The 22903-nt window shown below is 43.0% G+C and overlaps 1 protein-coding gene across 6 annotated transcripts in view; it reads right to left on the reverse strand.

The window, feature by feature from the left end:
• The window catches only part of RAPGEF6 (Rap guanine nucleotide exchange factor 6), a 119014-nt gene that overhangs the window by 80903 nt on the left and 15208 nt on the right, over window positions 1–22903 (reverse strand). For all 6 annotated transcript variants that reach the window (XM_035338732.1, XM_035338735.1, XM_035338730.1 and 3 more), the window contains exons 2-5: window positions 13957–14027; window positions 13320–13376; window positions 12217–12300; window positions 1449–1518 (exon numbers count right to left, since the gene is read on the reverse strand). In XM_035338732.1, the coding sequence (XP_035194623.1) occupies window positions 1449–1518; window positions 12217–12300; window positions 13320–13376; window positions 13957–14027 (282 nt within the window). The remainder of the gene's footprint in view (window positions 1–1448; window positions 1519–12216; window positions 12301–13319; window positions 13377–13956; window positions 14028–22903) is intronic.

Raw genomic sequence — 22903 nt, forward strand, 5'->3', positions numbered from 1 at the left:
TTAGTCTGAGCTGTTGATTTGTTTAAAAACAGACCAAATTCCTCCCTCGGCTGCCCCAGCCTGAAGGACCACAGACACGCAGGGTTCCCAGGGGGTAGGCGAGCAGCACCAAGGTGTGGGGCTCTGCTCACCAGTGGCAGCAGACATCGTGTGCTCAGCACACGCAGTCCTCAGCAGTTGCTCTTATCAGACAAGAAAGCAAAGAGGCAGCAAGGAACCCAAGCTCCCAGGGCATTCATGTAGCACGGCTGCACAGATCGCAACCGCGCGGTTCTGTGGCACCCCTCAAGGCATAAGTTGGTCCCAGACCAGACTGGGTAATTTCAATAAGCAAATGACAATTTCACTTCAGAAGACTGAAAGAGGCTACTTGCACTCTCACCTGTGCTTACTTCGCGAGGTGGCAGGCTGCAGCTTACAACTGTCTGCAGCAAAGAACATTACTGATGCTATCGAGGCCTTCGAGCAGAATCAGGCTGACACTGCGCAGAGAGAAAGGCACAAAGGGCACCAAGAGCTCCCCGTACAGGACATCTGTGACGTCCATGGCTTCAAGTATACTGCGAGAACTGAATTTCTCATAGAAGCTGAATATTGACATACTCAATGAGTAACACATCGACAAATATTAGTTTTAATGTCATCATACCCAGTTCTCAGCCTGCTTACAGACACAGAGTGCCTCAATACAACAGGCATTTTTGTTCCAGCTCTTGTAGCAGCATCTCAAACTCAAAGCTGAAGGAGACCTTACTGCATCCCAGCCACCCTGCTAGGGTACAATGTGGGTCTGCACCATGGAAAAGCAATCCTAAACTCCCTCCACCATCCGTATGCATACCTCGACCCGAGAACTGAATCGGTAAGTACGTACGAACTTGGCAGTGTTTGGAAGGATTCTGGAGCAGCAAAAAGCAAGCTGGATGCAGAAAATGTTGATGACAACGAAGCTGAAAGCCTTCTCCTCCAAGCTTGGCTAAGCACTCCTACATTCCTTCTCCTCTTACCCACAAGACTTCACACTGTGTGGAACTGCAAAGCTGGGACTACGAGTGCTTTTCCTACCAGACACAGCACTGCAGGCCTGGCCAGCAAAAAGCAATGAAACAGGGGCAGGGTGGGGATCGAAATAAAATATTCAAGACAGAGTATTGTTGCCTGATTCAGGAATGCTCAAGTCAGCCACAACTGGCAAGATTTTGGAACTCAAGTAAACATAATTTTAGGAAGAATGGCACAGTCATCCTAATCATCACCATCATTTACCCATCTAGATTAAACGTACGTAGCTATTGCTGTTACGATAGCAGCCCTAGGTATAATTGAAATCAAGGCAATTTTACTGCAATTTTTTAGAATACTTTACAATAAGCTTCCTGCTATAAGACACGGAAAGGATTTGCTGAAACCAGCAATAGATTTAAATACATTCGAAAAATTTGCCTTACCACAATCATTTCTGAAGGCTCCAGTATGATACATTCGCATCCTCGTTTTCCTCCAGACTGCTTGCCAAAACTAGAGAGGGATGGAAAAAAGAAAAGGAATGAGACAAAATGAGACAAACAGCCTATTTTACCTTTTCATTATGAAATGAATTGGCACTGGTGCACCTCACACTACCCTTAAAAATGTGAAAAAATGATGAAATTATTGTATGAAAAATTCTAACAATATAGTACCATTATAATAATTTTTAAAATTTACTCAGTACCTCTCATCACAGCCTGTTATGTGAAGCCTAAATATAAAGAACACTCTTTCATAAGATCATTATTACTGGGGATACACAAAACCACTCACCATGCATTTCAGTGTTGACAGGAACACATTAGTAAATGTTAATTAAGCATTAAACAGGCCTTGTAAAAACAAATATCTATAAAACTGAAGAACTCAGAAGCACACAGCATCTTTAATCAGAGTTCCCTCAATTCCACATCCCCCTCTTCATCCTCGTAGCGAACAAGAGGAAAGAGCCTCTGCTCACATCCGAGCCTCAACCTGTGACCTCCGCACTCATGTTGCTGCTTGAACCATCGTGGTGGGTTCTATTTGAGAAATACAAAAAAGCATAAATGCCACAACATGATGGACAGTGTAATACAGCAACTCAGGAGAGAGGCTAAAAGCAATGCCCTACGTTTCAGCTGATCACTCCAAAAAGTTGCTACCAACAGGACACCTGAAGACCATCACGCAGTGCCCCTGCCGCAAGACTACAACCACACAATGGGTGTCCCTCAATTTTGTCTACCCAAAAGAGCCATTTGATTAAAAACAGAAACCAAGAAATTGCTTTGGCTACCAGAGGTGGCTTCAGGAGAATCAGCTCTGGAGAAGGCACGATGCTGGCAAACGCGGGGGTGCTGGAACCAGCAGCAAAAGGAGCTGGTACCAGCAGGATGCTGCTGGGATGGTACTGGGGGCACAGACTAAAAGCCTCTTAACTTACATAATTTGTGGCTGTAACAGCATCTGGCGTCACGTACTCAGCCAGTTTGTCTTCATTACAGAGCTATCAGCTCGAGCTAGGTATGCTTGACCTACCCCACGCAGCCTTGCAAAAATTAATGCTATCCCATGCAGGCTTCAAGTTAGCAAAAAATACCTGATGAACAGCATCCCAGTCGGATCAGCAGTTCTCTAGTTAGAGCTGCTGTGTTAGGAACTCGGGCTGTCAACAGCAATCAACATGTAACACTTAGCAGAAGAAATAACTGAAGAATCAGTTAACTTGAAGTAGAGATTAATGCTTGAATTAAAACAAAGCTGAAACAAATCTGGAGACAAATCCTAACAAGCGGATCAGCTCCATCAGTTTTTACTAAGGTTACATTTGGGAAGTTCATCTGAAACTTCAGCCACATAAAGCATTCGAGTTACACAGCCGTTTCTATAGAAAATATCCCCTGATGTGCAGAAAACTTAAAAGACTTATGCTTCTAGGCTTTACATTATGGGACCATAGAAAAACTTTTTCAGGAAAGGAATTTAAGCCGTGGACCTGAACTGCGAAGTCATTCAAGCGAAGCTTCATGTTATTCCAGCAAATAAATTATCAGTGTAATCCTAACAGCTGTCAGGACAGAGAGCTGCAATTAGCAGCAGCACAGCAGTTTAAGCTGTCAAGTTTTGATTTTATTAATGGTCTACTGAAAAAAAAAAAAAATCCCTAAATGAAATGACTGCTATGAAGTCATAAGTGGCAACTGGAATTTTCTCGCCCCTTGCTGCAGAAGGCCAGAGGAACACAAGCTCCACATTGAAACTTGGTATGTGCTACGTGTCTATAGCAAGCAGCTGGGAGGGGAATTTTTCATGACTTCATTCTTGCTTTTCCTACACAGACGTGATACAAGCATGTCAGTTTTTGAGTATTTGCAGTATATCAAAACTCATTTTATTATTTCTGCACAAAAAAAAGTGAAAACAACCTTCCACAAGTATCACATTTGCATTAAAAAAAAAGTTACAGCTTTAGTTCTACTCCATACAATAGAAAATTTGAGACAACAGTTCTTCAAACAAAAATCTGAGAAGGATTGCATGCAGCCAGAAAATTTAATTTCTGCATTTTTAATAATTACCAGTCTTACCACAAAACTGATTGCTACTTTTTACACATTCCCGGCAGTTAGGGCAGTTTTCCACTGAGTATTGTTCAAGCAAAGCATTTTTATTGTATACAAAATGCTCTATCAGACTACTAGAGCTTTGGGAAGGGTTGCAGTTTATTTTACATAAACACATCCATGAAATTCAGGTACTGTCAAATTTCCCCTCTGTTTCTGCTGCAGCATTTGTTAATTAAGTAATGAGGGTACACAAAGCGATATAGGAAAAAGAGCACTGCTCAGATCAAAGGTCAAGCTCTTGGCACTATCATTTCTGGCCCATCAAGCACTTTACAACGACTGGACACTCAGAAAAGGATTATGTTCCAAAGACAAAACCCACCCTTCTAATCCTAAAGAACAAACTACTCATATTTACAAGTCAATAGGTCAAGTTTAATTACTTCCAAGTGAGCATCATGCGAGGCTTTATTGATTGCACCACAACACTGCTCTCAGCAAGAGGAGGCATGGCGATGTTTTTTTCCCAGCCATAATCAGGTTTTAAAAATACTGCTTTTTAACACTCTCTGTAATGAACATAACCAACATGTTTTGGAAACATGGATTTTAACTTTCTAAATTACTTATTCCATATCTTGACTAGTATGAGAACGTATAGCGACATCAGCAAACCTCTTAATTGATGGAGAAGCTATTCCACTAATCTGCCAGTTTTAAACAGTGCTCAAGAATAATGCTCATTCCTACTTGTCTTATGTAATCACACAGCAAAATGTTTGGAATAAACAGAAACTAAGCCCTGACTAACACAAACACTCCAAGTGGACGAAAACATGAAACCAATGGAAATCCAGCTTTTCCTACAATACGGTAAATACCTATGTCAAGGCACATACACCAAAGATAAAACTATTAAAACTTTTAATGGCCTGATTATTAATTTTTTAATAAAATAATAAATTATTTTAAATATTATAAAAATATTTAACCAAATGTGTTTTTATGGATTCTTAAATTTAAACATTATTCTATCGCTTCCCACTGTCAGAAGCCCAAAAAGTCAGTAGTATAAGTTACATCACAGTTCTTATTTATAACCTTATTGTACGCTCCCGTCACTTAATATTCATCTCTTACATCTGCATCATTAATTCTCAGACACTCACTCACTGGCTTGCAACACGGTCATAGGAAAAACGTCTTCCACATATCAAAGGCAGCTTTGTTTATGCCTGATTTATGTGTGCCTCATTAACAAGAAACCTTGTTTTCCTCCTGATTCACTGCTATTCATAATTAAAAATGCTTAAGCAATGGCATCACAGGCGAAAGGAACGCAAGTTCAACTGGCAGGGTATCGTGCATCAGCCACTAACGGGCATTCAGGCCGTGGGATCAGACCGGAGCTAGCGAAACGTACGAGCCCAGCACAGCGAATAACATGGTTCTTAGCATCAGCTGTTTCACCCCGTTCAGCTGTCCCTTCTCCACTGCGTGATTTACTAATCCAGATAAAGCTATCCGTGACTAAAGCTCAACCCCACAGTCCTAAACCTGCAAGCATTTGAGCATCTGCTCAGCTTTGCTGAGGTAAGGGACTGACCAGAACTGCTCACCGGACAGAGCCTTTGCTACTGGAGAACGCTGATTTTCAGTCTCGTGCCCACTCCCAGGGGCACTGGCATTTTAACACAACCTAACAATCCACAAAGACGCTTCAAAGCTTCCTTAAGGCACAGGAACTGTTATAACAAGCTGTGCTTTAACACAGCAAACTACTCAAAAACCCTATAAAATGATGTATTTTGAATATAATAAAGTATTTCTTTAAATAGGTTGTACAAGCATACTTAGTTTTCTAAACACAAATGTTTAAAAATGCTTAATATCCAGCTGTTAAGTGACCTGAGTATTTGGTGCTGAAACATCTGGAATTTCAAGACTTACAAGTTTAAGGAGCAGTAACCACACTTAACTTGAAAATTGCTTGACTTCAGTACACTGGAGTTATTCATTACTGATGGGTTTTTATTATGCAACACTCGAAATACAGCAGATACTTTAAAGGTAAAAACACAGCCTGTCCTGACGGGTTTTCAGCCTACAAACACAGATGGAGATTGAGACTGAATGCCGTATTATTTGTTTGAACACTAATTAGCAGGCATCTTCAGATCTAAAATACTCTTCTGCATCCTGAAACAATGTTTTCAGATCTTTCACAAATCGAAGCCTTCACTACAGAGATGTCAGGCAGTTGAGAATTTCTTCTGTATTGTCCAGGAACTAGAAAATCCTATGTTATCCTGGCTGTTTGAGTTGAAATTAATACTGCACGTAATTATTGGTGATTGTCAATAAAGTTACCTGCAGCAACAAACACTCTGCGCTGTATTAGGTGTAGGACTGGGCTAGGACATTGATACACCAGTGCGGAGCTATGCCAAGAAACGTGTTTGTCATTTTCTGCAGATATTTCGTTTTTTTGAATATTCTCCTCTCAAACTGCCTGTCAAACAGCTTTCGGGAACACAGCAAGAAGACAAATTGTACTTTTTGCCACTGCAAAGAGAACCCAGCGACCTCACGCGTCAAGTCATCTTGCTCCGCAACCTGGCTGGGTTTCTGCAAGGCACAAGCATTTCTCACCGAGGGCACGCTTTGGCCCGGAAGAGACGAGTTGCATAAGAAAAGGAAGTATTGTCTGGGTTGGTTTCTTTTTTGTTTTTTAATATGTACAAGTAGAAATGTTTTTTTTCTCAAGTCAGAACTCATTTTTGATTTGAAAAGCATTTCATTTTTCCTCTCCTCAGAGTGCAAGGCAGCTGTTCCAGCCGACACCCAGGACAGCTCCTGCAAGGTAGCTGCTGCTCAGCCCCAAGGCAAATCCCCCATCGCCTTCCTCAGCTACTGCTGCACGTCCTACACAATGTACTGCAAACGGCATGGAACAACCATTTGTATTATCAAACCCCAATTTAAATACTCTCCCACAGTAATTATAAGCTTAATTTCCTTGTCATTGGCCAGGAAATAATAGAAGAGGGGAGAGCCCACCTAGCCTCGAGGTACGCAGTAGCAGAGCTGCAGTGTTTGCACGGAGGAGGCAGAGTCCTCCCGTCTCATCCTGCGGTCGTGGTGTCAGACACCAGACCTCACGGGAATCACTGTTTTTTGGGGGAATCTGCAGGGAGGGCCTACTTGCCCTCGGCGTTTCTCAGGTTGACTGCCACGTCAACCTGAGATTGAAATCCTCCTCTTTTAATGGATAATTCAATACATGAGCCGAAGACATTACAGGGTTAACACAAGTGTGTTTTCCTCATTTGTGTTACTGCTATTTAAATTGGCAAATGTAGGTGCAGGGTTTTCAGCGATACCATATGCTGTGCAAGTCCCGAGCATTTCAAAGTAACTTAATTATAAAAATATTACAATACTTAACTTCATCAGAAAATGGTCTGAAGGAAACCTGAAACCACAAGGTGTGTGGCTGAATGCAAAATACCGATTTCAATTAATGCTCAGTCATCAGAAAGCATTTCTGCATTAGCTGTCAACAACAGCAACATTTAGCAGGTTTCTCTCTTAAGCTTGCTGGAAGTTTTAATTGGGAATGATTTGGGAGGCTGTAGAACACACTACGCGATATGCAGGCTGCGAGCTCAAGATGTCTGTCCTAATTACCTTGTACTCTGAACATGATGAGGCTCTGAGGCAGCCAGTATCTTACCTCTGCAACTCTGAAGCTCTGCAACTGTCCCAGGCCATGTGACTAGATGGAGTTGATAAAAACGTGTTTTGGATATTAAAATGTTGCATGTTACCCTTTGCTTCCACTTTCACATCTCCTGGTATTTAAAATTCTGTCTATTAGAAGAATAAAAAAATATAAAATGGAAGATAAATATTTCTGTTGTGCAATTATCATCTCCAGCACTCTGTGAAACCTCCGTAGAGCACCTGCAGAAGACTATTCCATGCCAGAAGAGATGCACCACGTGCTCTCCTTGGTCTGTAATGACAGCAGCACCTCCAGCAAGAGGTACGTGCTCCAGAGAGCAGGACATGTGCCCCCAGGCCCTCACCTACAGCTGCAGACTGAGCTTGGACACAGCAGGCACAACCTGAGCAGGAAGCCTAAAAGGAAGAACCAGTGGCAGAAAAATGCCAAAATACCTTCCCTTGTCAGAAGCTGGCAACAAAGGAGCTCTGAGCTTCTTACTTTTTCACTGAAAGGCACAAATAATAGTAATACAGGTTTTACAAGTAAAACAGATTGGTTTTAGATGATACATTTGAGGTATAATACATTTGAAAGCAAAGTTACATACCTCAAAAGTTAAGATTTCTAAAAACAAAAAAAAATATATAAGATGTGCAAGTTGCAGGTCCTTAATCCTCTATTCCTATTCACCAGCACTGATGGTCCTGTAAAAGCACAGAATTCTCTGTGCTGTCGGTACTGTCACATAAAGAGTCTGAAAAAGTTTATTCTGCAACTCGCAGTGACTTTTTATTACAAGCTTGTTATCCACAAATATTAACTTCACAAAAAATAAGCTAAAATAATTTCAACCCAAGCCACTATTCATAAGGCAAAACCCGTGTTCCTCTTTCATCATGACAATTTCTCTTGATTCAAGCATTTGTGCCTTCTAATTTTACCCCAGAAGAAAAAAAGCAATGGCTTGCCAACTCACTGGCACATCCACAGCTCCCGGGAGGAGAAACTACGCCACGAGCGGAGCACGAGCCCAGCCACAAGCATGCCCCTGCCCTGGTCTCAGCCCCGCCGGGTGACTTCCAGGCAGCTCAAAGATTCTCAGATGCTGGTGACTCCTCCCTGTTCACTACAGGAGGGCCCAGCACAGCCAGCCAGGCCTCTCCTGAGCTATTTATTCACTGCCCATGGCCTGCTTGCTCCAAACACCAGCTATCTCATCTCCTTAAAAATCAGTCTGCTGCAACCTCCTTTTCCCCTGCTAGGCATCCTTGAACCATTGTTTTTCCAGCACAATCCAATTTACAATTAATTAGGTTTGGGGAAAAAAAAAAAAAAAAAAAAAAAAAAAAAACTTGTTTTTACCCAACAAATGCACTACCTGCATTTAGGACAATAACACTAATTTACTCCACTTGTGAGGTTTCAGAAAGGCTTTTCACAAATTTCTTGGAAAGGCCAGGAAAAGAGAAGTGTTTGTTTTCAATAACATCTTGAATGTTTCAAGACTTTGTCTTTTTCTTTTCAAGGTTCAATTCTCACAGCTGTAGGAGGCTGTCATCCACATAATTGGCTTCAAAAGTTCCTCCAGGTCCTTGATACATTTCCTACGGCTAATCTTGCTGTGAGTAATCTCCTTCAAATACCCTGCTCAAATGAATTATCTTGATTAACAAGCAAGTTTAACACAAAAACTCTAGCTTGCTGACATGATTTTCCTTACACAGAACCCCCCCACTCCCGTTCTTTTGTTCTGGCCATCGTTCTCATGTTAGAAGCATATTCTTTTCTTACTGTACCACATCTATTGACAAACCCATTCTCCAGGCAATAGGGTAATCAAGGCTGTGTCATCTTTGTACTTGGTATTAATGATTGATCGGCTTCTTAGGCTTCTCTTATCATCATTATCAGTGCCAAAATAATCAACAGATTTTATCCTACCCGCATGCAGGTCTTAGTCCTCCAATTTTCAAGCCAATTTCTGAAGTACAACTTCCACAGTAACTCTTCCAAGTGGAACAGAAAGCCTTTCTCAAGCGCATGCCCCTACTCATTCAAGACCCTACAGAGAATCGATACAGCAGTGGCTGCCCACCTTCTTACACCTCACCTGGGCTGTGCCTTGTGCAGGTTTGAATCTAAATATCTTAACTTTTGAAAATCTGCAGAAGAACGGGAAGGTTTTTCTGAGCTCTACTGCCTCAGAAATAACCAAAAATGTTAGATAAAACCAAGCCTGAAAAAATAGGGGAGCTTAACCAGTGTGTTAGCTAGTTAAGCTAGTTAAGCTAATGGCTAGTTAAGCTAACCAAAATCTCCTGCCATCCATCAAGGACACTGCTGGGTACATTATAGAACAGGGACAAGTGTTATGAGAAGGTACCAGGAAATGGTCAATCATCCTCTTCCAGTCCTACCTCTGGAGACCGCAAGTACCTCACTGATACAGCTCTACCAGCAGTTTCTCAAATAATCATTAAATAAAAGTTAATAAGCATTTAGTTGACAATACAACCCTGATTTTGAAGAATGATAACCCAATAAAACAGATGAAAACAATAACTATGAGAAAAAGGGGCCTTTAAACTCCCTGTTCCCAGGAAATCTGATGCCTTTAACTGACACACCAGTATCTTGTTTCTTAAGGCTTATGAAAAATTGCTCCAACATTCCAAGCAAAAGAATCCTGAAACATACAGGAGTTCCTTCAGTATGAAGCTTGTCAAATGCTCCAGAGGAAAAATAAAATTGAAATTGCCGTGTCAATGTTACAAACGTAATTGGAAGGGAGGGAAGTTATGAACTACAGACAAGGATTGAGTTTCAAACTAGAATCCATTTGCTAACTATCATCTGTTACAGAAAGTGCCTCTGCCTACCCAGTTCCTCCAGAATGAGAATTATTCAAACCAGGCTCGTGACCTTTTCAAAGCCCTAGGCAGTCTCCATAAAGCCTAAATTCTCATCGCTGGTATTTATAACCTGCCTCACGTTAAGAGCTCTATTTCGGTCCTCACCCATTTTCCCCAGGGATGTCTCAAAGCCATCATCAGTCTCCTGCATCACTTTAGTGCAGATGACACCCGTCTAACCTCCCTCGCTTTTGTTCACATGTTGACACATTTATACCATATTCAACAAATCCAATAGCTGGGCTTTAGCTGATGCCTGTGTCTGAGCTGGAAGCCACGCAGGAAGCCTACCAAAAATGCCGTGGCTGGAAGGATGCATCCAATCCCCTCAGCAGCCTCAGAACACTTCAAGTGAGATTTTAATTCCCTACACTCATCAACCAGTTTGCTGTTGTAGGAAGAATAAAAGAAGCACAGATAAATCAGTATCCTACACAATTTTCTCTTCCATACAGTTTATGTCACTACGATCAGACAGGTATATAGCATCACATGGTCCTTACGCTTAAAAAGCACAGAATCAAGTACTTTATCCAAAGATGAATTGTTTGAATAGAGAAACATTCTTCGTATTATCTTCTAAAGCCATATTTTTCCCCCCTCCATTAGGGTAAACAATATTGCCAGAGGTGGTTAAGCATTATTTTCTAAAAATCAAAGCACAGAGCAATACTAAAATACAGACAGAGATTTGAGATGAGGGGGGGAAGACCACACATCAGCTCCACCACAATCAGTTCAGGGAATTATCTTTACTATGTTACCAAATTTGAATTAAAAACTTTCAAGAATAAAACAAATATTGCAAAGATGCTTTACACCTAATGATGCACTGCGGCTCATTTACACACATCTTTCCCCTTTTACTGCTTAGCAAAAAGAAAAAATAACAGGAATAAGCAAAAAAGTTTTGCTTTTGTTTCCTATAATACCTGAGGGGATGAGAATGAAGGCAATGCTGTGTTTTCTTACAGACGCATATTTAAGCTTCCTTTCAGAATGATTTGGTTGGGGACAAGGAATAATGCATAACATAAGTGTTACTTTATATGTAATTAAACAGTGCTAATTACAGTTTTGAAAAGAACGCTACTAAATTATCCAAGGCCCTATTTCATATGAAAATAACCCATAAAGGATTGGTGACTGCAGCTCCCTCAACTACAGAAGAGTAATTTGAGGTATTTAGACCAGGAAAAGTAACCAAGCTTTATCACATTGTTATAGTGCACTATAAAGATTCTTTATTTAATTTTTATTTAAGTTATAAGTTGAAGTTGGGCAGTGCAAGTATATAATTTAGCAAAGCAGAAAGCAAGCTGTGCTCTTCCTTCCCCTGTTTTCGTGTCCAAGCAGCAATTCCCCTTCCCCATCTGTGCCCCAGGGAAGGCCAAGGGGGACTGGGACTGGTTTGCTTGTGGCAAGACCAGAGTCAAAAGCATGGGTTAAAACAAAAAAGGTTCAGTTTCAGCATCCTTTTGCCCACCTTACCTATTCACTAGTTAACTATAATTTTAGCTTATCTAATTGTACGTCTGCATTTCTACTCCAAACCTCAAACACACCAAAGCTGGCTTTTATTCTCTCGTTTCATACAAAAATAAATAAATAAATAAATAAATAAATAGATCGCATGTGCCATAAAAACAGTCTCAAAGCAGGGGCAGAAGCTGTGTGATCTGCAGTGGTGTTTTTCAGACAAGGAACTCTGAGTAACTCCTGTTCTGTGGCTGTTTTGTATAAAGGGCCCCCAAGTTAAAAAGCCTAATACAAAATCTATCAAACCAAAAAATCCAGCCAAGCAAGACTTAAAAGTCATCAAGTGCAGTACTGCATGCAGGAAAAGTGGAAGGGAATTTAAATGAAATTAGCAGAACACTTTTTTCCACTCTTCAACTTTTAAAAAAAATGAAAAAAAATAAATGGAAAATGTTACAATAACATCAACAAATAAGATCTTGGATTACTTTAAACAATACTAAGCAACTTTATATACCTGCAAGGTGGTAAAAACATGGAGTCCTTCATGAGCACAGAACCGGAAAGCAGTATATACCAGCATCTTGCAATAGTTTCTGAGCTGTAAGAAAAGGTACCAAAACTCAGTGACATCTACTTTCTACTTAAAGCAACTCAACAACAGATTATCAAAAATATTACTGTAGTAAAGTAAATATTTGCCACCTTGCAAATTTAGGTACATGGACCAGAAACTTAAGAAATTTGAAGGAACACTACCAGGAATTAGTTTTTATTTTCTAAACAGATCTACATCCAGAATGTTTCTTATGCCTTGCAATTAGATTTCTAAGTGACATAAATATCATTTTTTAGCAAAACAAAACTGTTAACTTTTAGTGAGAACACTTAGTTACACAGAAGGTGTACAAAGAAGTACAAACACAGGAACGTTTTTATTCCATGGAAAAGCTGATTAGCATGTCACCACGGTCAGTTACTTTAAATCGACCTGTCACGCTGTGTGGATGAGAACCAGTACGTGGCATCTCTTTTAACTTAGATCAGGTGTGCTGGAGGGTGTGCTTCAGTTGAAACTAGGATTAGCTGTGAGTTGTTAAATATATCGTAGCCAATGCTAAAATGCGAGGAACAAGTGTATTTGCCTCCACCAGAAACCTAAAAAGAAGCTAAAATATTAGTTCTAGTAATTTAAACTTTAAAAATGATGTTTTGAGCCCCATTCCTGCTCTGCTACAGGCCACTGCTAGCAAGCCATCGGGTTCCCACTCTGCAGCTAGCGCCAGGGGAAGAGTGCCACCTACTGAGCCATCGCCACCTCTCCCACCAGCCGCCCAGGCACTTCCCGAGGCAGCACTGATTGCTTTTTTAATTGATCTGGTGCGGGCACAGACACCCTCTGCTGCCCATGGAGCTGTGCTGTTAATTCGTGGGCACCTCTCAATTGTCAGCACCCTATTGCCATTACAATCACCTCTTGTCAAAGCTTTTAACTGGTCCGGCCAAGCTTAAACGTTGTAAAGTCTTGTATTTACAATTACTAAGTGATATTAAAGCATGTGAAATGGTGGTATTGCTTACACTTCTGCTGGAGAATTCCCACCAGTGATACGTACTTACCAAAAGAGAACTTGGTTGCCCTTGTACCTCTCGTAGCGGGCACTTGATGACATTATTCTGAGGAAGAAGAAATTTAATTTTGATTTTAATCCCCAAAGATCATGAGCCATTAATGATCACATTTCAGCAGAATCCCTTTAAAGCTTTGAGACCTCAAATTCAACTCTTTTTTGTTCAGAACAAAGGATGTGCTTAACCATAAAATTCAAATTATTACGGTGTTCTTCATTACCCAAATAGATAACATACAACTTGTTCTCTAAGTGCTTAAATCACTCCTACACATTGGAATTACCCATAGCAACAGAACTGAAGGAACTAAAATACTTCCAACGCACTTTTTGTGCTTTGTTGGCCTTCCGTTTTTTGTTCTGAGATCATCTGAGTGTCTGCGGCATTAAAAAGCATTTGCAATCCAGTTAACACAGGGTACTTTCTACAAAGTCCTTTGTAGACATATGGCAGTAAGCCCTGTCTTCATTGTTAGCAAAGCTAATTAGTTTGGATTCGATGCCACATCGCTGCAGTGACTTAGCTCAGCAATGGACTCGGATAATGTCCTGCCACCCCGAAGTGCAGGCCGAGGAAAACCTGAGCTGTTACCTGTGTTACACTAGCTAGCTCCATTGTACTTTACCTTAGCTGGTGTTCCCTGAAGTGTGACAGTATGTCCAGTCCATGAAGGAAAGAGTAGATTGTATTTAAGTCCTAGAAAGAAAACAGGGAAAAAAAAGAAGAGACATGAGCAACTTCATTCACAGCATGTGATCGCTTCTGTGTTACTTTCTAAGGCTCCAAAACACGTTCCACAGCCTTAAAAAAACAATTCTAGAGAGGAACAAAGCCTAGATCAGTAGCTAGGCTGGGACATGTGCAGGCTTGGAGAGCCCTGTTCACACTTCAGCTGCTGAAGCAAAAAGGGCAAAGTTCAGTTGATGCACAAAGAGTTACCTGAAATAGATTTTGAAGCAGACTTATTAGAAACCTCTGAAAAATATTTATATGAATGGATACTGCAGCAAAAGACATAGAGCGTAAACCAAACAGCACAGTCCTATTCCTCCAGGATCAAAAATCATTGAAACATTTTAATGACTCTTCTAAACAGAGAAAAAATTGGCAATCTGGCAAAGTTACCTTGCTAACAGCAAAGAACACTAGAGAAAACCTAAGCCATGTAGTCTAGCTATGATTCACAGTGCAGAGAGCTACAGTACCTTCTCGTAACAAGAACATAAGGTGTGGACATGATATATTTTTCCTATCTCAGACCCAGCTGGTATCCGCACTACAAACTCTGCTCCATCCTACTGCCTCTAATTGGAAGTCGGTGTTAGAAGTGACTCCAAAATACTCTTTGGCAAAGGTGAAGACAACGTGATGTTAGATTTGTCCCCCACCTCCTAGTATGAAGACTCAGCATCGCATCAGAGCCACCCAATAGCAACCATGGAGAAATACAACTTTTCTGAAGCAACAATATTAAAACTTGCAGATGATTTCACTTTAAAGATTGGACTTTATATAGAAGTGGCAATTAGGAGAAGCAGCTGTTTAAACTTCTCACTACACAGAATTCTCTTTAGTCACAAAAATATCTGTGCTGATGGCGCAGACCACATGCTAAGAAAAAGCTCACTAGGGCTATTCATCACTTAATTTACTATCCCGAACAGGTGGGCTGTTAGCATTAAATACATACAACCAAATCATTATACACCACGCAGCAGTCTCTCCAGCTTGGCCTCGGAAAACATGCTCTGAATTTTCAAGTACTGCATTTATCCAGTGTTTACAAAAGACAAATCAATACGAATGCTAGCCTCAAAGTTTACAATAGATTTACTTTAGAAAAGTTCGTTGGCTTAATAGTCAATGTTTAGAAATATAGCGGATGCAGACTGTTATAGCAAGGGAAAGGTCAGATGTAATTGCAGGCCATGTAAAACCAATAAAACTGATTTTTTTTTTTCTAAATGTCATTACCAAACCCATGAAAACTAAACAGAAGGCCTGAATGTTTAATGCTCCACCTATAAAGCATCCATTTCACACCATCCCATCTCGTATTAACCCTCAGCTGTGAGTTACCACATACTCGATTTTCGTAGTGAAACACCCAAGAGTGCCAGCTCCGAACCAGACCCCAAACGTAACGCTTCCTTGGGGTGAGACCCCAAACACCATCACCAGAGCCTGCGGGCAGCCCCGGAGCTGCTCGAGCCCCTGACAAGCTGTTGAGCAGGAGCCACGCCGACCCCACCACCAGAAAATGTCCGGCACCGAGATGTGGCAGCGATATCCTCCGACCACGGAGCACCTGGTAGTTAGCAGCATCTTGCTAGTTAAAACCTGAATGCAACGAGGGAAAAGTGAGCCCTGCGGCCAGCTCTTCCTCCCCTCCCAGGCCCTGCTCGCCCGGCCGAGGATGCTTCACCTCCCGCCAGGCCCGGCCGCGGGCAGCAGCGTGGTTACGACCAAACAACCGAAGCGGAATTTTTCACTCTTTCCTACATGTTGTGTCTACACGTGCTTGCCTACATTTCCTTCTGAATAATTTAATTGAGATACAGTTATAATGATGCCTTTTGAACATGTTACATCAGCAATCCTATTGTCACGAGTTACACATTGTAAGTGGAATAAAAGCTCGTATTCATGCTTCACAACAAAGTTCAGGCTGCACATACAAAAACTGACCGCGTCCTCGAGGATTATTCCCCACACCTCCACAGAGCAGGTTAGTCCAGCACGCCCTGGCTGTGGCACAAAGCGGCCTCAGCATAAAGGGATTCCTGCCCGGAAAGCATCCCTCATCTCAGGGGCATCCGGTCCACGGCAAAGATGGAAAAAAATAAAATCAGAGCAAGTGATTTTGGAAGAGCTGTCCCCGTCATCAGCTCCGCTGGGTGCCAGCCGGCACCAAACCTGCACAGAATCGCATCTCCCACAGGTTCTGTGTCGTCTCCGCTCCGGCACAATGAGCACCCATGCAATGTGCTTTAAATGTCATGCTGACATAAAGCTTTGTTCATTTGCTTGTTTTAAGAAAGATCCTTCACAGACAGCCAGGGGAGTTCTTCCTTCTCGCACACCCCTGCAAAATCTAATGAGGGAGATTTACCCACAGCTCAGTTTTTCCAGATAATGTAAAAATTTCACACCAGCCACAGATGGGGTGGTTTCCTCCATTGCTTCCATCTCATTTATTTTCAAGTCCAACAAAGGACAACAAAGCTGGAGAAGGCTCTAGAGAACAAGTCTTATGAGGAGCGGCTGAGGGAGCTGGGGTTTAGCCTGGAGAAAAGGAGGCTCAGGGCAGACCTTATCATGCTCTGCCATTACCTTAAAGGAAACTATAGAGGTGGGGACTGGGATCTTTTCCCAAGTATCAATTGATAAAATGTGGGGAAATGGCCCCAAGTTGCAGTATGGGAGGTTTAGGTTGGGCATTCAGAGAAATTTCCTAACTGAAAGTGTTGTGTGGCATTGGAACAGGCTGCCTGGGGAAGCGGTTGGGTCACCATCCCTGGGGGTCTTCCAGAAGTGTGTAGTTGGAGAACTCAGTACACATGGCTCAGTGGCAGACTTTAATGCTAGGTTAAAGGTTGGACTGGATGATCTTGGAGGTCTTTTCCAATGTGAACAATCCTATGACACCACTGGAACAGTGTTTGAGAGCCCCCGTGCCCTGCAGGTTTCATGCCCAGCTGGACCCTACCAGCACGGCTGCACGGCCCACGAAAAATCCTCAACCACAGGCCACAACACTCCTTTCACCCAATCCATCTTCACAAAGCCAAAAACAGGATTAGAAACAGTTATTTTAAACATCCGATCTACACTGCGGCACCGGTTACAAACGCCAGACAAACACGCAACCACGGTACAAAGGGCAGAGATTATTTCCGCAGATATCTATCCATTACAGAGAGAAAGTGCTATAAAAAGGATGGGACCAAAGTGCAACAATAAATGGGATGGGAGCAGAACTCAGAGATCTCCCTGAGAAGTTACAGATCCATCCCATGCAATCTCTTTCCATGTTTCTGCCAAAACCCATCTGAAAAGCAATTATTGACAAAAAACAATTTTTCCACACGCACAAAACGAGGGACCAAGGTCAAAGTTTTTATTGTTATTACTATTATTTTATAATCTTTATTTTCAGAGCCTTTATCACCCCGAAACTAAAGCACGGTATCTGCCTTGACATAGCACAGGCAGACGTACTCCTCGGTGTTCAAACAACTACACCTTATCCGGTGTATTTCTGGAGGAGCTAGCTCATGTTTTCGGTCCGTCCAGCTACAATTTCAGCTCCAGGGAGCTATGGGAAGGCGAGGAGCTGGGCAAAGAGCAGAGAGGAGCTGGGACGTGGTCGTAGCATGCACAGCAGCACCGCAGGGCTCATCTTCCTCGCCTCCTGCTCTCAGCGCCGAGCTCAGCAGCCCAGTGCCCTCGCTGGGAGCAGGACAGATGCCCACCTGCCAGACAGACGCCAGGCAAACACGAGGAGCAAAGCCACGAGAAGGCCCAGAGAGCCAGGAAGCGGCGAAACAACTGCTACGCCTGCAGAGCAGAGGGCACTACGTCTTCACACCCATCACGTGCGGCGCTGGGCTGTGTGGGGAACAGCGTGCGTCTAGGCAGGAGGGCAGAAATCAAGGGACAGCTCTGCCGGGGGCACTGCTATCGCCCGGCTTCCGTCGGTGGCAGCTGTTATCGCCCGACACACGCATCCTCCTGGCACAAAGCTGAGCCAGCCGCCAAACCAGAGAAAAACGGGGAGATTTCAGCAGCAGCATGACATTGTGTAGATCGGCCTCCTTTTACAGCAGCGTCCTCATCCCAATGCACTCCGAGGGGAGCCACCTGAATACGAGCCCACTTCATTCCCTTGCCAGACGCCTGCTCATGTAATTACTACGAGACACCACAACTGAATTGAAAGGAAAAATTTAAGAATCACCAGCAGCACGCACCAAAAATTCATCACGTGAGAGCAAACCGGGTAACCTCTATGACCACCTGCTTACACCAGAACGCTTGTATTTGAAAGTGATTTGGTACTTCAGATTTTTAGGAAGACAGCAAAACCAGAACATCAACTTCTTAGTGGCCAACTTTAAAAATCAGCCAAAAAGTCATCAAGAGACTAAAAATCACCTCCAAGGTGCTTGGCAAGTGGCAATTATCTTTAGTTCAGTTAGCAGCATTTTTTAATTATTTATTTATTGCTTTACAGACAAAGAAGATCTGGATTCTTCCAGATGAGACCAACAGCACAGACACACCAGGCGCAGCTGGGAGCATCCTGCCACGCTGGCCATACAACAGCCCGTGTGCATTTTTATTAACCCAGGAAACTTGTTGAAACATTGGTTATCAGCATCCTACAGCTAAAGCGACTTACACAGCCTTCGTTGAAGTTTACTCACGTTAACTTTTAACGGTTTAATGTCTGCCCTCAACAAGGGGGGTATTCCTGCCTCTCTGCCACCCCAGCAGTCTGTGTCACTTCTCTGCTTCACCATTTTCCTCTCCCGGTCTTCTCTCTTTAACGCCAGTAGCAGCTTTACGGTGCTTGGGATGGAAGATCCAGAGGAATGAGGGTGGTCTCAACTACAGACTTCTGAGCAACAAAAAAAAATCCAGCCAGAGCAACTGTAATTTGCATGAACCACATTTATTCGCTGTAAGGCAGAAGTAAGGCTTCCAAGACAAACTCTCCTACAGCGTTAAAAGTGGGCACTTTGGAATGAGAATGAAACTATTGCATCAAAAGTAAACATAAAAATGAAAACCTGATGCTTTAAATGATGTGACCCCAGCCAGGTGTTCTAGTAACACATGATTACATTAAAACACTAAGCAGGAAATCTGTTCTATTTCTAAGGAAAGCAGAGTAAATTGTTCCAAAATGACCTCACTGTTACGAGTTCTGATAAATCTCACAAAGAGCCATCCTCAGCAGTCGCACCGAGCTATCAAGGAGCCAAGGAAGCCATCAATACCTCCATAACCCCTCCAGCACATTACATGCTTCATGACACTTGCAAGGGGACACCGGGACCACGCAGCGCCACCAATTGCTGCCACAGGGCCAGGGCTCAGTGATCCAGTGGATTTCTTCCAGCTCCCACATCCAATGCTTTGATCAGCAACTCCCGTGCTGACGGCTCTCACACGCAGACCTGTCCCACAGCACAGCACAAAACCCATCCCTCCATCCCACTGCAGCACGACGAGTTCCTGCTGCAGGAACGCAGGCTTGGCTCACGTGTGGCTCCTGACACCCAGTCTGGCTGTGCTGCCGAGCCACCACGGCTCCCCGGCCACACAGCAGCCTGCTTCTTGAAGCACACGGCATGGCTGACGCGGTGCTGCACCCGTACTTCTTCAGTAAGAAGAGACAGCTGCCAGGATGCTTATTTTATGTGCTTCGGAGCAAACAAAAACAGTAGTGCTTTCCAAAGGTGTGTTACAGATTCATCTGTATTACAGAAAATATACAGAAAAAAATAAGTAAACACATTTCTGCCTTTTAAAGGACAGATAAACCATCTGGTAGCAGCTGTAAGACACATTCCACTGATGTTTGAGAGAAGCACGGGGTACGACAGCTCGCAGGGCAGGAGGCCGCATGGCTGCAAGCTGCCCCAGCCGCCCCGCTGAGCTCCAAGTGCCACAGGAAAGGAGGCTGGAAGGAAACTTCAGCAGGATCCCACGTATACTCAATATCAGGATACAGATTTTTAATACCCTCTGGAACAGCAGCTGAACATCTCTATATTAAAATCATTATTTAAAACGCCTACATTTCAGTAAAGCAAACAAAAGGAGTTCTTGGAAAAGGGACAGCAAGCTGCAAACAGCCTCATCCCCTCCAGCCTGCTGCCTTTACTTGCGTTAGTGATTCAGCAGGCTGCTTACATAGAGGGAATGCAGCTTTTATTGGGAATCCTGTCAGCCTCAATAAAGACTCTGTCACCCATAGGGGGGCGTAGCAGAAGAGAGGAAATGTTACTCAGCACGGTTTATGGTTTTCATTGCTTCCCTTCCTGTTACTTCACCGAAGGCTGGAATCTGCGCTGTTTCCTTTATCCTCTGTTTAAGGCCAATTGTAAAAATAGTCCTCCCAAATTCTTTCCTGATAATGTAATACTAGAAACAAAAATACAGAAACACGCTGGAGTTGTCCGGCCCACGTTCCACATATTCAGAGATGGCTGTCGCAAACGCACCGACCGCAGCGATGCGGCTCCGGAGCCTCATGCCGGGCACGGTCCATCCCTGTCCCCATCCGTGGCTGGATGGAAGGAGATGAGATGACCTGGGAAGACTCTGCCTGCTCAGTGGCACAAACTTTTATTAGAAGACAAGTGAAGTGCAGAAAACACCAGCTCCAGGGGCCTTTGTCAAGAGCTGGGCGGCACATTTGGAGTTACAGCTCCCTTCAAGGTATCCTTATTAGCTGGAGGCCTTTGAAATAAACACAAACCTTGAGGAATTGTAAGGGAGAATAGATCATTTAGTCAGTAACATGAATGAAAGTGTTACCATGAGACTTTAACTTAGTGTTTTTACCATAGTGTTTTGCAGAGAATAACACCGTTTAAGTAGCACTACTAAGGAACAAAGCATAACCACGCCATACAACCTGATGTCAGAAATACCAAAAATTCAACAAGCCAAAACTCAACTCCTGCATGGTGCTGGGTCACTCAGACAGCACTTAAATATTTGTATGAAGTAACTTGGCCCAGCCGCTTCGGGGCCATTCACTATTAATCAGCAAAAAAAATCGCATGTATTCTGTAAAGAAACGTTCCATGCGGGAGTAACAGGTGATGCTTTGCTGGCCTCGATTACCAGGCTACTCACTACGGGGATTTTACAGGCATCCTCAGTGCCCAGCTGAGATGTCAGCCTGGTATCTTTATACAGCAGGAAAATAAAAAGGGACCTCACTTCTCTGTTGTAAACCCAGGAAGCACTTCCAATTGACAGCATCAGTTACCAGCATAGCCACAAACAGGAAACTAAAAATCTGGCTTTTGTTTCTCAGACGGTCAGAAATAACATTTTCAGGCTTAGATTTTTATTTTTTTCCTGCAAATGTAGCAAGTTTCTCCAAGGGACTAAAACAGTTTATGTCCTGAATGCATTTCCTTACAGCACGCACACATGGCTACGGGCGCAGACCTCAGAACTACATTTCACCCCCAGGAACAGAAGTATCCTCAATAAAAGTTGAAAAGGCCAGATCTGGTTTGAGAACAGAGGCCCTAGACCCACTATTACAGTTTATTTATAGACTCGAAGTACCTCCATTCAACAGCATATTTCCAGGAAAAAAAAAAGCCAAGTACTCCTACATGAAAATAAAACAAAAAGTTTCTCTGCTCCCAATAGCTCCCACACCCAACGCAGATAAACAGCCTCCACCTAAGGACCCTGGACTGTGTTGATATAAGACTCTGGTAGAAAGAAAAACACTCGAAGGAATGAGGGAGGGAATTTCTCTTTTATTATTATTTTCACTGCTGTTTCCTCACACTGAGTCAGCACTTCTGGAGCCCTGAATTTGCACGAGAAAAAAAAAAAAAAAGCTTCCTTTGGATTTTTCAGAGCAAATACCAAAAGGCCCCAAACTGGAGAGACGGGAACATCAAACGGCAGCGCTTCAAAGCCAGCAGCTTGCGGAGCGCTTTGAATATCTGAAGCACATGCAGCCCTTATCGTGGCTCAGAACAAAAGTACAGTTATGAAAAACTACCTTTCAGAAAAACATTACCATAAAGTTCCCAGACGCTCATTACTTCAGTTTTAATACACCTTTCAGATTTCTGTGTTGATACCAGAAAACCCAGAGCAAGCTGCCTTGAGAACAGAACTCACAGTTCGATACGATGGGAAGCTCAGGACACCCAGAAGTAGTCACAATGCTCACATCTACCAAACAGCAGAATTTTCTACCATTTTTTTTTTTGAGTAAGAACTCAAAGACCCTAAGAGCAGCACAAAATCAGCAAGCAAAACAAGCATTTTCAGGCTTCAATCAACACCCCACTAGCTGAGCAGCTAACTACGTGTCGGGATCCACAACCTCCCTGCCAGAGGGCAAGCATCCCTCCAAATAACAGTGCTTGGGTTAAACCTTTTTTTGCCTTAATTCCAAGGACATCAGCTCACCTGGTTCACAAAGACAGCCTCTGCTCCTTTAATAGGAACAGGTTAAAAAAAGTTCCAGCACCTCAAATCTCTCCTTTTTCTTAAAAGGAAGAAGTTGGGTAGGGATGGTCTGAACCCTTGAAACGCCAAGGAGAAAGTTGATTCTCGTAAGTTTTGCACAGAAGCCTGGGGAAGATGAGTAAGGAGGTGGAGGATGAAATCCAAAGGTTGATTCCATGCTGACGGTCCTAATGACCCAGGAATGCGCCTGTGTGCAGCTCACTCCTGTGAGAATCGGGGCTGGGGGCGTGCATGCAGCCGGGCTCATGCAGCACAGCACTGCTCTTGGCTCCCTTCCTCCCTGTTGGACAGGACCTCAGCAGCAAACACCAGCAAATTTCCATAGC

Source organism: Oxyura jamaicensis, chromosome 13 (genome assembly GCF_011077185.1).
Source record: "Oxyura jamaicensis isolate SHBP4307 breed ruddy duck chromosome 13, BPBGC_Ojam_1.0, whole genome shotgun sequence".
In the NCBI taxonomy this organism is placed as follows: Eukaryota; Metazoa; Chordata; class Aves; order Anseriformes; family Anatidae; genus Oxyura; species Oxyura jamaicensis.